At 38.3% G+C, this 15,326-nt stretch overlaps 2 protein-coding genes across 8 annotated transcripts in view; both read left to right on the forward strand.

The window, feature by feature from the left end:
• The window catches only part of LOC100447686 (neuroblastoma breakpoint family member 12), a 2,265,351-nt gene that overhangs the window by 1,127,598 nt on the left and 1,122,427 nt on the right, over positions 1-15,326 (forward strand).
• The window catches only part of FMO5 (flavin containing dimethylaniline monoxygenase 5), a 36,848-nt gene that overhangs the window by 3,573 nt on the left and 17,949 nt on the right, over positions 1-15,326 (forward strand). For all 7 annotated transcript variants that reach the window (XM_063717837.1, XM_063717842.1, XM_063717833.1 and 4 more), the window contains 4 exons: positions 6,428-6,616; positions 8,878-9,040; positions 9,817-9,959; positions 13,313-13,512. In XM_063717837.1, coding sequence (XP_063573907.1) covers positions 6,428-6,616; positions 8,878-9,040; positions 9,817-9,959; positions 13,313-13,512 — 695 coding nt within the window. The remainder of the gene's footprint in view (positions 1-6,427; positions 6,617-8,877; positions 9,041-9,816; positions 9,960-13,312; positions 13,513-15,326) is intronic.

Here is a 15,326-nt window from a genome sequence, read left to right on the forward strand (position 1 = left end):
CAGCTCACTGCAACCTCTGCCTCCTGGGTTCAAGTGATTCTCATGCCTCAGTCTCTCAAGTAGCTGAAATTATACACGCACTACTACGCCTTGCTAATTCTTGTATTTTTAGTAAAGATGGGGTTTCACCATGTTGGTCAGGCTATTCTCGAACTCCTCACTTCAAGTGATCTGCTCACCTCGGCCTCCCAAGGTGTGGGGATTACAAGCATGAGCCACCGTGCCTGGCCTCTCTTTTCTTACACAGACTTCCTGCTCAAATGTGTGGGCCTTGTGCCTAGGTAGGAAATATAATCAGTGTATAGAATTTGTAGAGGGAAGATTTATTCATCAATGGTAGAAAATTGTAAAATGCAGGAGCAGAAGCTTCTTTTTCTTCTACTCACTAACCCAATACTGCTCTGTGCTCACTCTTTTGGAAAGCAGTGGATTGGCACAGTGGTAAACCTTACCTAAGGTCCAATCAGGTGTTTCGAAGGACTTGAAGGATGTTGTTGACACAGGATAACACTTGTTGTTGTTAGTTATTTGAAAAAGAGTTGAAATATATGAGTACCTCAAAGAGGTGAGATCTGTCATCCATTTCACTCAGTGATCCCAACAGACCTGCTGTGGATAGCACGGCTCTACTCTGTAAACTCTGAACTTTCGGAATACACGTACAGACTTGCATTTATCAGTACCTCATAAAGTATTTTATTACAGAGGGACTTTATAAATATCTCTTGAATGAATAAATGAAATGAAATTCAGAAGTTAGGAACATGCCTCCCCTGCTCTCCATACAACAAACATCTTAATTCCAAAATGACCTTGCCATTCATTAATTTACCTTAATTAAAAAATATATACACTTATGTACAAACATGTTTAAATAAGCTTTTGATTTTAGAACAATTTTAGACTTACAAAATTTATTAGGAAGATAATACAGAGAATTACAGTACACCTCATGTCCAGTTACCCCATTTTACATTAGTATGATACATTTTTAAATAATGAATGAACCCATATTGATACATTATTATTAACTGAAGTCCATACTTTATTCAGATTTACTCAGTTTTTCCTAATGGCCTTTTTCTGTTCCAGGATCCCATCCAGGATACTGCATTACATTTAATAGTCATATCTCCTTAGGCGCTTTTTGGCTATGAAATTTCTTAGACTTTCCTTGTTTTTGATGCCCTTGATAGTTTTGAGGATTACTTACTGGTCAGGTATGTTGTAGAATATCCCTCAGTTGGGATTTATCTAATTTTTTTCTCATGGTTAAATTGGTGTTATGACTTTTGGGGAGGAATATTATAAGGTGCCATTCTCCTCACCTCCCATCAAGGGTACATACTATCGACATTATACCCACTGTTTTTTTTTTTTTGAAACTTAAAACTCATTTTATGTTATTATAATTAAGAAATTAGCATTCTATATGCCACAATATATCTTTGTTGAAGTGTAAGTTTGTTCCACTTTTCTATGTTTCATTTTCCAACTTTTATTTTAGGTTCAGGGGGTACATATGAAAGTTTGTTACAAGGATAAATTGTATGGGGCTGGGATAACTGCTAGCCATATGCAGAAGATTGACACTGGATCCCTTCCTTTTGCCATATATGAAAATCAACTCAACATGGATTAAAGCGTTAAATGTAAAATCTAAAACTATAAAAACCCTAGATAATATCACTACTGATGTTAACCTTGATGTCCTGGCTTGAAATAGTGTTTGTCAGTTTCTGCCACACTGTAAAGTTGCTCCTTTTTTCTCCATTGCCATACTATACTCTTTGGAACAAAGTCACTATGCACAGCCCACAATTAAGGACAAAGTCTTCTATTCTAGGCCTTCTGTCTTTCCATATGAACTTTAGAATCCATGTGTTAGCTTGGATTCTAAAATAGCTTGCTGGGATGTTGATTGAGATTGCATTGTATCTATAGGTCAAGTTGGAAAGAACTGACATCTTAACAATATTTAATCTTCCAGTCTATGAATCAGAATATCTCTCCATTTATTTAAATCTTAGACTTTCTTCATCTGTGTTTTGTAATTCATGCTTATAAATCCTATACATATTTTGTTATGTTTATACCTACGTATGTAATTTCGGGGGTATTACTATGGATGGAGTTTTTAAAATTTCAAATTCCAGTTGTTCATTCTAGTATATAAAAAAGCAAATGACCAGGTGCGATGGCTCATGCCTGTAATCCCAGCACTTTGGGAGGCCGAGGCAGGTGGATCACGAGGTCAGGAGATCAAGACCAGCCTGGCCAACATAGTGAAACCCCATCTCTACTAAAAATACAAAAAATTAGCTGGGCATGGTGGCATGCGCCTGTAGTCCCAGTTACTCAGGAGGCTGAGGCAGGAGAATTGCTTGCACCTGGGAGGCAGGGGTTGTGGTGAGCCAAGATTGTGCCACTGCACTCCAGCCTGGGCAATAGAGCGAGACTGTCTCAAAAAAAAAAAAAAAAAAAAAAGCAATTAACTTTTGTATGTTAACCATGTATCCTGCAACCCTGCTGTACTCACTTGTTGGCTCTAGGAGTTTTTTTCTTTTTTTCTTTCTTTTTTTTTTTTTAATTCTTTGGGATTTTCTACATAGTCAGGTCATCTGCAAATAAAAAGTTATCTTTATTTCTTCCCAATCCGTATATCCTTTACTTTTCTTTCTTCTATTATTGTACTAGCTAAGACTTCTAGTGCAATGTTCCATAGGATTGGTGAGAGAGGACATCCTTACCTTGTTCCCAGTCTTAGGGGAAAAGTGTCTAATTTCTCATTGTTAAGTATGGTGTTGGTTATAGGTATTTTGTAGATGTTCTTTATCAAATTGAGGAAGTTTCTCTCCATTCCTAGTTTGCTGAGAGTTTTTATCATGAATGGGTGTTGTACAAACAACATTTTAACAAAAATAAAGGAAAAAGAAAGCAATCCTACTGCCTTAATAAATTGACCGGTTTTCTGTATTTTCACATTTTTTCTATTTCAAATAAATAAAGTATACTCAAAATAGACATGTCTAACAGGGAGAGGTTATACAAGTATAATTATATACCCATAGATAGACATAATATTACATATTTGGTGATTAGCATGTAAATTTAATTTTACAGTTCCCTTTTTACTTCAAGTTACATCATACACCATTTTTAATGTTCCTGCACAGACTTCAAAATCATAGTTTTTGGTGTCTCCAAATTCACTTTCCATAATTCATTAACTAATTCATTTCAAAGCATTTATTGCACATCCAATACACACCAGGTCCTGATAATAGAGATTTAAAGAAGGATATGGCTACTCTCAGGTTTCTCACAGTCATGGAAACAAATGCCTGATAATATAGTGTGTTTAAGTTATCTTTATAGAAATATGAACAGAGAGTTTTGGGAGCTTGGAGGATGAATAGGGGAATCTAATTCTCTGGAGAAATTAGAAAAGTCTTGTTGAAGGAAGTGACATTTGATGTAACTCTTGAAGGACAGGAAATTTTCCAGATGAAGTAATAGTAATATTTACAAAGTTTTAAAGTTGTGCAAGAGCCTAGAGTGTTTCTTTTTTTTTTTTTTTTTAAGAGTGTTTCAGGAACAATTTAATGACTTAGAAATTTGAGATTAAATAAGGACAACACTGGATGAAGATTAAAAGATAAACCGGGCTAGATTGTGAAATGTGCTAAATTTCAAAATAAGGAATTTTGTTTTCCATATGGAATCAAGAGAAACTATTCAGCAGTGGAGTGGCAGGATCTACTTTGTATTTATCAGAATACCCACGGAGTGGTGTGGAAGGTAAATTCTGCATGTTGAGGCTGGGCGCGGTGGCTCACGCCTGTAATCCCAGCACTTTGGGAGGCTGAGGCGGGCGGATCACGAGGTCAGGAGATTGAGTCCAGCCTGGCTAACATGGTGAAACCCCGTCTCTACTAAAAACACACAAAAAATTAGCCAGGCACAGTGGCGCGTGCCGGTAGGCCCAGCTACTCGGGAGGCTGAGGCAGGAAAATTGCTTGAACCCAGGAGGCAGAGGTTGCAGGGAGCTGAGATCGTGCTACTGCACTCCAGCCTGGCGACAGAGCGAGACTCCATCTCAAAAAAAAAAAAAAAAAAAAAAATTCTGCATGTTGAGATACTATAATTTACTAAACCATTCATCTATTTTGGGAACATTTAACATTGTTACTAATTAATTGCTATTTAAGTTATACAAAAATATATCTTTATGCATTTGACTTTATATTATTTTGCAATTTTTCTTAGGACAAAATTTTGGGAGATACATGTATCTTATTGAAGTCTTTCTGAGATAAATGTTGATGTATTTTATTAGTTTTGTTATACATTTTGTGAAACTTACATCTTATTCTGTATATCCCTTTCTCAATACAATTTGATATGCATCCATTAAACATTTATTGAGTGCTATTTATCATTGTGGATGCTGTGGGGAAAACCATGAGTACAATTCAAGGGGCTTACAATCTAGTTGGGGAGATAAGAAATACACTACAAAACATTATGGAGGTCTTTGAATCCTAAGCTGAGAAATAGGAACTTTATTCTACAGGAAATGGGGCAACATCTAAAATTTTAATTAGGGCAGAGATATAGTCCAGCCACACCTTAGAGAGAACATTTTGGTTGAAACAGGTAGGATAGATTAGAAGAAGAGACTTTAAAGGAGACTTATGAAAATGTTATTAGCAGTTAAAGAAATGAGATGTTGGATTATAGGTCAGAAAAATGGGAATGATCAATTTAGGATTCCTAGATTGAATAATTAAGCAATAAAAGTGGGAGAAAAACAATCCTAAAGGTGGACAAAGCCAACAAACACTCTCCTTTGTGGCTATTTAATGTTTCATAATACTCAATATCTCAATATCTGTTCATTTCTAGAATAAAAAAGGAGGAGGAGATCCAAATTGATTAAGGTGATTTTCCATAGTCAAAACAATTTTTGAAAATCTAAAAATTTGAAAACTCCTCATTTGTGAAATCTCTGTGATAGGTTGGGTAGGTTGCATCATTGCATTACTTTATGTGATCACCACAACAATGCTATAAGATAGTTAATAGGAAGTTTTTTTTTTCTTTTTCTTTTTCTTTTTTTTTTTTTTTTGAGACAGATTTTGCTCTTGTTGCCCAGGCTGGAGTGCAATGGCACGATCTCGGTCGCCGCAACCTCCTCCTCCCGGGTTCAAGCGATTCTCCTGCCTCAGCCCCCCGAGTAGCTGGGATTACAGGCATGCGCCACCACGCCCAGCTAATTTTGTATTTTTAGTAGAGACAGGGTTTCTCCATGTTGGTCAGGCTGGTCTCAAACTCCCGACCTCAGATGATCTACCCACCTCAGCCTCCCAAAGTGCTGGGATTACAGGCATGAGCCACCACGCCCGGCCTCAATAGGAAGTTTTTGAGGATGCAAAGAAGTTTGTTGTAGGGGAAAGAACACTGAATTGGGGATTAATGTCATCTAATGCAGTGCATCTCAGTTTGCATGAGCATCTGAATCACGTGAAGATTTTGCTAAGATGCAGGTTCTGATTCAGTAGCTCTGAGGTGGGGCCCGAGAGTCTGCATTTCTAACACCATCTCTCAAGTGAAGCCCCAGCTGCTAGTCTACAGACCACACTTTGGTAGTAAGGATCTAGAGCAGTGGTTCTCACATTTCAGTTGTTTTGTTGGGCATTTAGCTTGTCTCATTTTTGTATTATGAATAATGCTGGTATTAACATCCTTTAACATAAATCTTCCTAAGCGATGCTGAATATTTTTTTAAAAGGCTAGGTAAATTGCAAGGAGTTTCATATACATTTTAACACTGCTCTCCAGAAGTTGGAGATGTTATACTCTTTCCAGTATATGGAAACTGTTACACTCTTTCCTGTGTATCTTCCCATTTTGCCTCACTGTTACTCATTTGAAAGACTATTTATTACTCAGTGTTAGTAACTTTCTGTCCACATGTTTAGAACTTCAGCTGGGATAGAATAGAATAGGTAGAATTTCTGGGGACTGGCCACATATTTTCTGTCCCAGACATTCTATTCATGTGGTGAGGCTGGACTTCCTCATGCTATGGTGGTCTCATGGTAGTTGGATTTCTCATGTGGCTGCTGGCTTCTACCAGAGCGAGCTTTCTGAGGCCCAGGCAGAATCTGCAAGGCTACTTATGAATTGGTCTTGGAAACCATTCAGTGTCATTTCAACTGTATGCTGTTGGTCAAAAGCAATTCATAAAGATAACTAAGATTCAAGGGGAAGGGACTACATAAGGGCACAAATACTGGAAGGTGTGTGTGTGTGTGTGTGATTTAATTGACACTTTCAGAAAACTTTTTCAGATGTTTATTGGCTATTTATAAAACATGAAGATGATTCTCAAGTTGCTGTGAATACTTTCTATTTATTGCAGGAAAATCCTGAAGAAGGAAGGGCCAGTATTTACAAATCAGTGATCATCAATACTTCTAAAGAGATGATGTGCTTCAGTGACTATCCAATCCCAGATCATTATCCCAACTTCATGCATAATGCCCAGGTCCTGGAGTATTTCAGGATGTATGCCAAAGAATTTGACCTTCTAAAGTATATTCGATTTAAGGTAGAAAATTGTGTGGGTATCTTTGTGTTTGAAGTTGTTTGCCAAGTAAATGAATAACGTGGTTTCAGTTACCAATGTTTACTTCTAAAGATTGGCTTGATTTGCACATGTATCTATCCTACCCAGGCAAAAACTCCATTCTTTGTCCTCCTTGCTCCTCAAAAATATTCAAGGGACGGTCTCTCTTTCATATATTTTGGCTGCAGATACAGGAAGCCACCTGGCAGAGTGTTTTCATTACCTTCATTTCACATTATTTGATTGCAATAAACAGATGAAGGGAAATGTTTTCCCCATTACAGAAGGGAACCGATAGGTATGAGAACTCTAAAACTCTCTAGTTCCACAACTTGTCCATTACTGCTTAGCCCTTTTGTACTTTCTGAAGTACTTTCCAATACATTTGTTTACATGAACATCATAAAAACCAAGTAAAGTATAGTTTTTGGGTAGTTAACTCTGGTGTAGAGGGGAGAACATGGAATTGCAGAATAAAAACCTGAATTCTGGTGCTTGCCCTACCACTAACTAACTTAGATGTTAGACAAGCAATTTCCTCAATTTCAATTTTTAAAAATTTTCTTGTTTGTAAAACAAGATGATTGTACTAGATCACTTCTATGGTTCCTTCCTGCTCTAAAGTATTCTAGGACTTTTCTATAATTTCTGATCATGACCATAAAAGAGTTTTATGGTCAGATATTTCCGACAGCTGGCAAAAAGCCCAAACCTTCTGCCTTCTGATCATCCTGCTAAGTCATGCCTTTTTCTGCTTAACGACAATAAGAAAATGAAAACATCTAGTGAACTTCTAAAGTAAGTCATTTACATTCCAGTGGTGCTTCTCTTCATTTAAACAATACTTATTGAATAAGTTTGCTACCATATTAAGCATTGAATATGCAAAGACAAAAAAGAAAAATCAGTAACTTTATAGTCTAGTTAAGGGGATAAAAAATGAAGAAAAATTTTATTATAAATATAATTAATAAAAATAGAGAGTTACGTGGGGACAAATGCTAGAGATCTATACGTTGCAGCTCGGAGGAGAGATGTTGAACCCATCAGGACATGAAGTATCAGGTTCCAGGGAAGTTTTCTTAAAGTTTTCTTAAAGCTGAGTCTTGAAGGGTGAGTAGGAGTCTACCAAATAAGGAATAAAAGGGTGATCTAGGCAGAGGCACCAGCCTGTGTAAAAGAACATGATAGAGGCACTATAAATAGTGCTGGATGGCAAGTGCATGCAGGGGTGGTTTGTCTCTTTTTTTTTTTTTTTTTTTCCAGACAGAATCTTGCTCTGTTGCCCAGGCTGGAGTACAGTGACATGATCTTGGCTCACTGCAACCTCCACCTCCCAAGTTCAAGCAATTCTCCCGCCTCAGCCTCCTGAGTAGCTGGGATTACAAGCATGTGCCACCACACCCGCTAATTTTTGTATTTGTAGTAGAGACGGGGTTTCGCCATGTTGGCCAGGTGAGTTTTGAACTCCTGACCTCAGGTGATCCACCTGGCTCAGCCTCCCAAAGTGCTGGGATTACATGCGTAAGCCACTGCACCAGGCCGGGGTGGTGTCTCTATTAGTCCATGAAGACATTATGGTCATCGGCCCTTAGAAGCACATAGTGTTTCCTTAACCTAAGTAGGGTAACCCATATTTTTTATTTTTTATAAAGCTAAAAATCATAACACTATCCTGTTTCACAGCCTCTTTCTTTATAGTTCCTTGTAAAGTGGGTATTTATGGGAGCCAAAGGGAGATTCATTTATATAAAATGAGAGCCACTGAGGTGTTTTTCTACCCTACCAGGAAAAGGAGCCCTATAGCTCAGTCACTTATTTAAAGGTAGCCAGGAGAAGAGAACCTAGGGTAAGAAGACATCAGAAGGTCTCAGGACATATAGGGGTCAGGAGAAGAATAGGCATTTAGTGCATGGAGTGTCATAAAAGCACAGGAGAAGCCCAGGCTTTACTCAGATGTTACAGTGCCTTAGGACCTGGACCAAGAGACCTAGTGACTTGCACTTTTCTAGAAGAGGAGGGTACATTAGCCTGCCAACACTATGTTATTTTTTTCTGTCTTGTGGAAGTTTTCTCATTCTGACCACAGCCCAGAACAGTTCTTATTTGTCGAGTATGAAAATCAAATATCCCTGCATGGGTCCTATTATGTGATAGTGCCTGTGATATCAGCCCTTTGTGTAACACTATGCAAGGAGAGTCATGTCAGGGATGTCCCCTGTGGTTATCACTTTTCTTTTCAGACCACTGTGTGCAGTGTGAAGAAGCAGCCTGATTTTTCAACTTCAGGCCAATGGGAAGTGGTCACTGAATCTGAAGGGAAAAAGGAGATGAATGTCTTTGATGGAGTCATGGTTTGTACTGGCCATCACACCAATGCTCATCTACCTCTGGAAAGCTTCCCTGGTGAGCAGCTTACCGGGAAGGAAGACCCTTGACCCATGCCTGTGACCTGACCCCTGAGGAATGGGAGGATTGTGGTCTGAGTAATTCCTACTTTGGAATGAAGTAAGACTTATCCTAATTATTCTTGTTCCCCAGAAAGATGTTGGGGTAACTTGTATTATTGCCATTTTTGTAATTTTGGAGATTAGAGCGAAATTTGAGGTCTATTTAGTTTTACAATGACTTTAGTCATTGTATCAAATGACTGGAGTATCAAAAGGAAGAATGTGGAGTTCTTGAGGAGCATTAGGTTGAATGAGGAATTTTTCAGCAATAAACAGAAATATTGAGTTTCTAAGGAAGGAATGAAAGCTTGAAGAATTTCAGTCTTTGGCCTGGATTTTCATTAAAAAAAAAAAAAAGCACTCTGTATACTCTAAAGTATATAAGAATATATGTGCCGTAAGTGAAATGGGAGTAGGTATTTAAGGGGATGAAAAGATAAAAGAGAATGGAGGTTTTCTGAGGCAGTTTGTGTTTATATCTCTAAATCCAAAATACAAACACATCCTGAGTTAAGCAAAGTACATATGACAAGGAAATCACAAGGTACTACTCTGAGGCCATGGGAAAAGAAAATAGGCAAAAATACAGAGAAAGGCAAGAAAGTAGCTGAGTAAAGAGAACACTTGGAGAATATACACTTAAACTTAAGTCTGCAAAAAGACTAAAGGACTTGACAAATGATATCTATCATGTAAACCATTACCCAATAATTATTTTCCCTTCTCTTGCAGGAATTGAGAAGTTCAAAGGGCAGTACTTCCACAGTCGAGACTATAAGACCCCAGAGGGATTCAATGGAAAGAGAGTCATTATAATTGGCATTGGGAATTCTGGAGGGGATCTGGCTGTAGAGATTAGCCAAACAGCCAAGCAGGTTTGAATCACTCAATTATTATTTACTTTGCTTAACTCTAGCTTCAGTTTCTCCAAGGAAGCTGCAGGTGGACCCAACAGAGAACAGGGATACCTGCACATAGCCCCTCAGTGACAGTGGCAAATGTAGGGCTTGGTTTCATTACCTCAGTTGGCAACATGGTGATTGGTGCTAATAGAGGAGTTAAGGCTACCAGTTAGAGTTCCATTGTGCAGCTAGCCTCACACCAAGGAACTGGATCGGCTAAAGTCTGGGCTCATTATCCTAATCAGGCATCTTCTCAGAGTGTGCCTCTCTGGCTTTGATAAAGACCAAGTAATTGCTGGGAGAGGTTGTTAGAGAGCAGTATTGAGAGCGAGGATCTTCAATTGGCCAGCAGAAGTACTATGTTCTTACATAAAGGAAAGCATGCGTGATCATTGGAAAGTTTTCACTCATAGGATGGTGTGTGAATTTTCCTTTACACTCCCCAAATGGAGAAAAGTAGCAATTTTGTCTTCCCAAAGACAATGTGGGTATCCATATAGTGTCCAAACTGTAGCACATGCAAGCAGCTTGTCCCAGCCTTTGCATACAGTTAGGTAACTCAGAATAACATTCATTTTAAAGCAATTATATCTCCTTGGCTTTTTGTTTTGTTTGTTTTGGTTTTTGTATAGCAGACTTTGAACTGAGAAGCAAGTGTCTTCACTATAAATTCCTGGAAAAAGACATGCCAATATTGTATTTTGTTATTAATGTCTGTGTTGAATCAAACTCTATTGGCAATAGGTAAATGTCTTGGTTGTTCTTTAGTAACTTTAATTAAGCCGTGCTTCTCTACAAAGATGTTTTAAATTGTTTTATTTTAATTAGAAGCTTAGTGCTACAATTCTGTTAAATGACTCTTACTCAACAACTTTGTTTGGAAAACACTTCTCATTACTATCCTCATCTATAATCACAGTTATTTCATATGATACTTCATAAATTAATTCAACAGACATTTATCAGGAAATAATCATATAAACAAGGATTAAAAATAATTAAAGTAATTATATAAACAAGGGTTAAAACGTATGTGGGTGTTATGGTAGAAGAATGTGCAAAATGTGGAGTGGGGACCCATGGCGAGAGCCATCTTTAATATCATTGGCTTGTCAAATGGGCAGTTCTAAGGGAGCTTGGCCTTACCTGCCCTGGGGAATTGCAGGTTCCCACATAACAAAGCATTTCTGTGTGGGTACAGATAAGGTGGCTGTGTCTGTGAGAAAGCCTGGGAAAATGCAAAGGAAAACTATGTCTGCATAGCAGAGACAATACTGTCACACCACTAATGCAAGCTGAAGAAACTCAATTGCTGAGTTCTAACTTTTTGCTTTACTTGTAAATTGTATTCATGATGATTTGTTTATAAACCAAAAGCTTTAAATGGGCCTATATATTTCAGTATATCATGGAAGTTTTTCATATAATTCTTGTGGATGCTTTTGTAAAGAGAAAACATTCCTTTCTTTCAATATTAATTTCATATAAGATTACATTGATTAAATAATTTTCCTTATAAATCTGATTTGTAAATGTTATTTGCTTAAAACAAGGTATAGATGGAAAACTGAAATAAGAAATATGGCAGCCATTAAGCACTTATCAAGTATTTACTATATACCACACCTTTTACAAAAACACTACTTAATTATCACAACAGCCTTGCGATATATGTATTATTATTACTATTTCATAAATAGGAAACCTTTTAATTAGGGCTCTGAGCATTTTCATTACTCATCAGAAGTTATATAGCCAGCACACAAAATTGTTCAGTTTCTAAGACCATATATGCTCTTTCAACTGTGACTGTGGAAGTACATAATTATCACAGTGCTTACAGTCACTTTAGGCGAGATAAGATTTGTGAAGTAAACAATTATCCCTCTGTAGACAGGTCATCTTAGACAAAAAGACTATGAAGCAATGTGCTTATATAACTTACAATCTGGAAGCCATCTCCACAGAGTTTCATAATGTAGGAAAAGTGATTCTTTTGCCAGGCAACTGCATATCAAATCTTTATCAGTTCTGAACATGAACTTTAGCCAGCAGAGGACACAGAAAGACTGACTAGCTTCCTGTTGTTCTACTAGCAATCTTATTTTTCTCCATTAAATAATCAATCAAACATTTCTTAAGCACAGGTTTTGGAGTTAGTCAGACCTGGGTTGGAAATTCAGCTCTGCCACTTACTAGCTCTGTGATCTCAGGCAAGTTATTCATCCTTTCCATGCCCCTCATCTATAACATGGGTGTAATAATACTTTCCTCAAGAGGTTGTTGTAATATAGATGAAGGACCTAGCACAATAACTTAAAGGTCACAAATCCCAATAAATGGAAGTGATGATAATCTGCTGTCGATGTGTAGGCTTTATCTCCTACCCTTGAGAAAACACATTTGAAGGGACAGAAATTAGGAGTGTAGAAAGTTTAATATCAATAAAAATGATAAATAGCAGGGGTTTTCGTAATAATGCAAGCAGTGTCAATGGCAAAAGAATGAGGGTTTTAGATTAAATGGTCTCCAGCTGCTTTCAACTTTACCAGTACATGATTTTTAATGAGTTCTACAGGTGATAAGTGCTAGAGAAATTCAGAGGATGGAGAGAAAATTGTCAGCCTGAATAGTCAGTGGTTTCTTCATGGAGGAGGCAATCTTGATCTGGGTCTTAAAAATGAACAGGCTCCGGAGAGTTAAGAGGAAAGAAGGCATTTCAGGCAGGCATAATGGCACTAAACAGAAATACAATGGTGTATTAGAGCAAGACATATTCTTGGACCAATTTAGATACACCAGTAGATACACCAATTTAATTGTAAGTTTAATGTTTGGGAAGGAAAATGGCAGGAAATAAACATAAAAACCCACAAAGATTGTGCAGGGGCTAAAAAGCCAGACTAATGAGTTTGAACGCTTTTTTTTTTTTTTTTTTTTGAGACGGAGTCTCGCTCTGTCGCTCAGGCTGGAGCGCAGTGGTGCGATCTTGGCTCACTGCAAGCTCCGCCTCCCAAGTTAACGCCATTCTCCTGCCTCAGCCTCCGGAGTAGCTGGGACTACAGGCACCTGCAACCACGCCCGGCTAATTTTTTGTATTTTTAGTAGAGACGGGGTTTTTTAGTATAGATGGGGTTTCACTCTGTTAGCCAGGATGGTCTCGATCTCCTGACCTCGTGATCCGCCCGCCTCGGCCTCCCAAAGTGCTGGGATTACAGGCGTGAGCCACCATGCCCGGCCTGAAATGATTCTTGAAGAAAATGGGGGTGCTTTTGAAGGTTTACGAATCTGAGTGACAAAAGCAAACAATTTCTTCCATGCCCCAGGTTTTCCTCAGCACCAGGAGAGGGGCTTGGATCCTGAATCGTGTAGGGGACTACGGATACCCTGCTGATGTGTTGTTCTCTTCTCGACTTACATATTTTATGCGGAAGATCTGTGGCCAATCATTAGCAAACAAATATGTGGAAAGAAAGATAAGCCAAAGGTTTGACCATGAAATGTTTGGCCTGAAGCCTAAACACAGGTATGTTCCCAGGAGGGGAGTGCAGGGATAATGGCCAAAGCACAAGAATAAGGACTCTTCACACTGGCTAATAGTAGAGCTACCTCTACCCATACATTAAGAAAACCCATAGTGGCTGAGCATGGTGGCTCACACCTGTAATCCCAGCACTTTGGGAGGTGGAGGCGGGTGGATCACCTGAGCTCAGGAGTTTGAGACCATCCTGGCCAACATGGTGAAACCCCATCTCTACTAAAAATACAAAATTAGCCAGGTGTGGTGGCACCTGTCTGTAGTCCCAGCTATTCAGGAGGCTGAGGCAGGAGAATCACCTGAGCCCTGGAGGCAGAGGTTGCAGTGAGCTGAGATTGCACCACTGCACTCCAGCCTGGGCAACAGAGCGAGACTCTGTCTCAAAAAAAAAAAAAAAAAAAAAGAAAAAGAAAAGAAAGCCTATAGACTCATAGAATCTGAAATCAGATTTCTAACTTGTACCCACAGATGTCCAAGATCTATTGGTCTGTGGGTTTTTAGTCTACAATTCTCTTTGGCAGTAACCCTTTTCTCATTCCCCCAGGTTCTTTTTGCTTGATGCCCAACAACAAAATGATAGCTGAGGACAGTGCATCATTTACTCATTGAGTACCTGTTATGAGCCAGGCATCATACATGGGCATGAAATGCAGATAGAAAAGACATAATAGTAATAGTAATAGAAATAACACTCACCTTTCTGAGGACTTTCTATAAGATAAGCACAGTGCTAAATGAGTTACATGCAGTATCTCACTTAATCCTCACAATAGCCCTATAAGTTGGTACTATTTTTGTTTCACAGTGAGGAGGTCTATGCAAACCTACCCCAAAGGCTGAGGAAGCTGAGAGGCTAAAGAAAGAAGCTGACAGATTCAGTTTCTTACAAACATTTCATAGGGACTTACAGACAGAAGCCATGTCTGTCTCAGGCAGTGGTGAGACAAGATGGTAGATCCCCATACCATTACCTCCCGACCCAGGGATGATATACCACGGGGGAGGGGCACACATACTTCAGAGCGAATAGGTAGGAGTTTGCCCTAAGGGTGGGATTTACAGTAAGCACATACTATTAAACAACAGATTAACTGGAAATCTCAGAGGTATTCCTGGAACCAGCGTTGATCAGAAGTCAATATGGTAGATTAGCTTCTAAGATGGAGTTGCTTTGGCCTCCACAATTTTTAATCTACATTTTACAAATATAAAAACTGAGATGTAGAGAAACTAAGTAATTTTCCCGAGGGCAACAGAAATAATAAATGGCAGACTCAATAAATAGATCTTACCTTAAATACTATAATAAGAAGAAAGAGGACAGATTATGATTAAGAAATACATAGAGCGCTATGAAAGTACAAAGGATGGGGTCCTCACAGAACCAGGAAGGGAAAACAGTTCTAGAGGCTGATTCTAAATTTATTTTCCCTCCAACTTTTTATTTTTGAAAATGTTCAGATCTACAGAAAAGTTGCAAAATAATAAGTACAATGAGCACCCATATATCCTTCACCTGGATTCACCTGTTAAGTTTGCTATATTTGCTTCCTCTCTTTCCCCATCTCTGTAGATAGATCCATACATATAGAGCATACATATACAAGTACATTTTTTTCTGAAACCATTTGAGTACGTTGCAGTCATTAAGACACTTTAAATACTTCAGTGTATATTGTATAAGAAAAAGGGCATTCTCCTACATAACCATCATATAATTATCACACGTGGGAAATTTAACATTGATAAAATACATTATCTAATACATTGGCAATATCCCCAGTTGCCCCAATAGTATTTTT

Source organism: Pongo abelii, chromosome 1 (assembly GCF_028885655.2).
Source record: "Pongo abelii isolate AG06213 chromosome 1, NHGRI_mPonAbe1-v2.0_pri, whole genome shotgun sequence".
In the NCBI taxonomy this organism is placed as follows: domain Eukaryota; kingdom Metazoa; phylum Chordata; class Mammalia; order Primates; family Hominidae; genus Pongo; species Pongo abelii.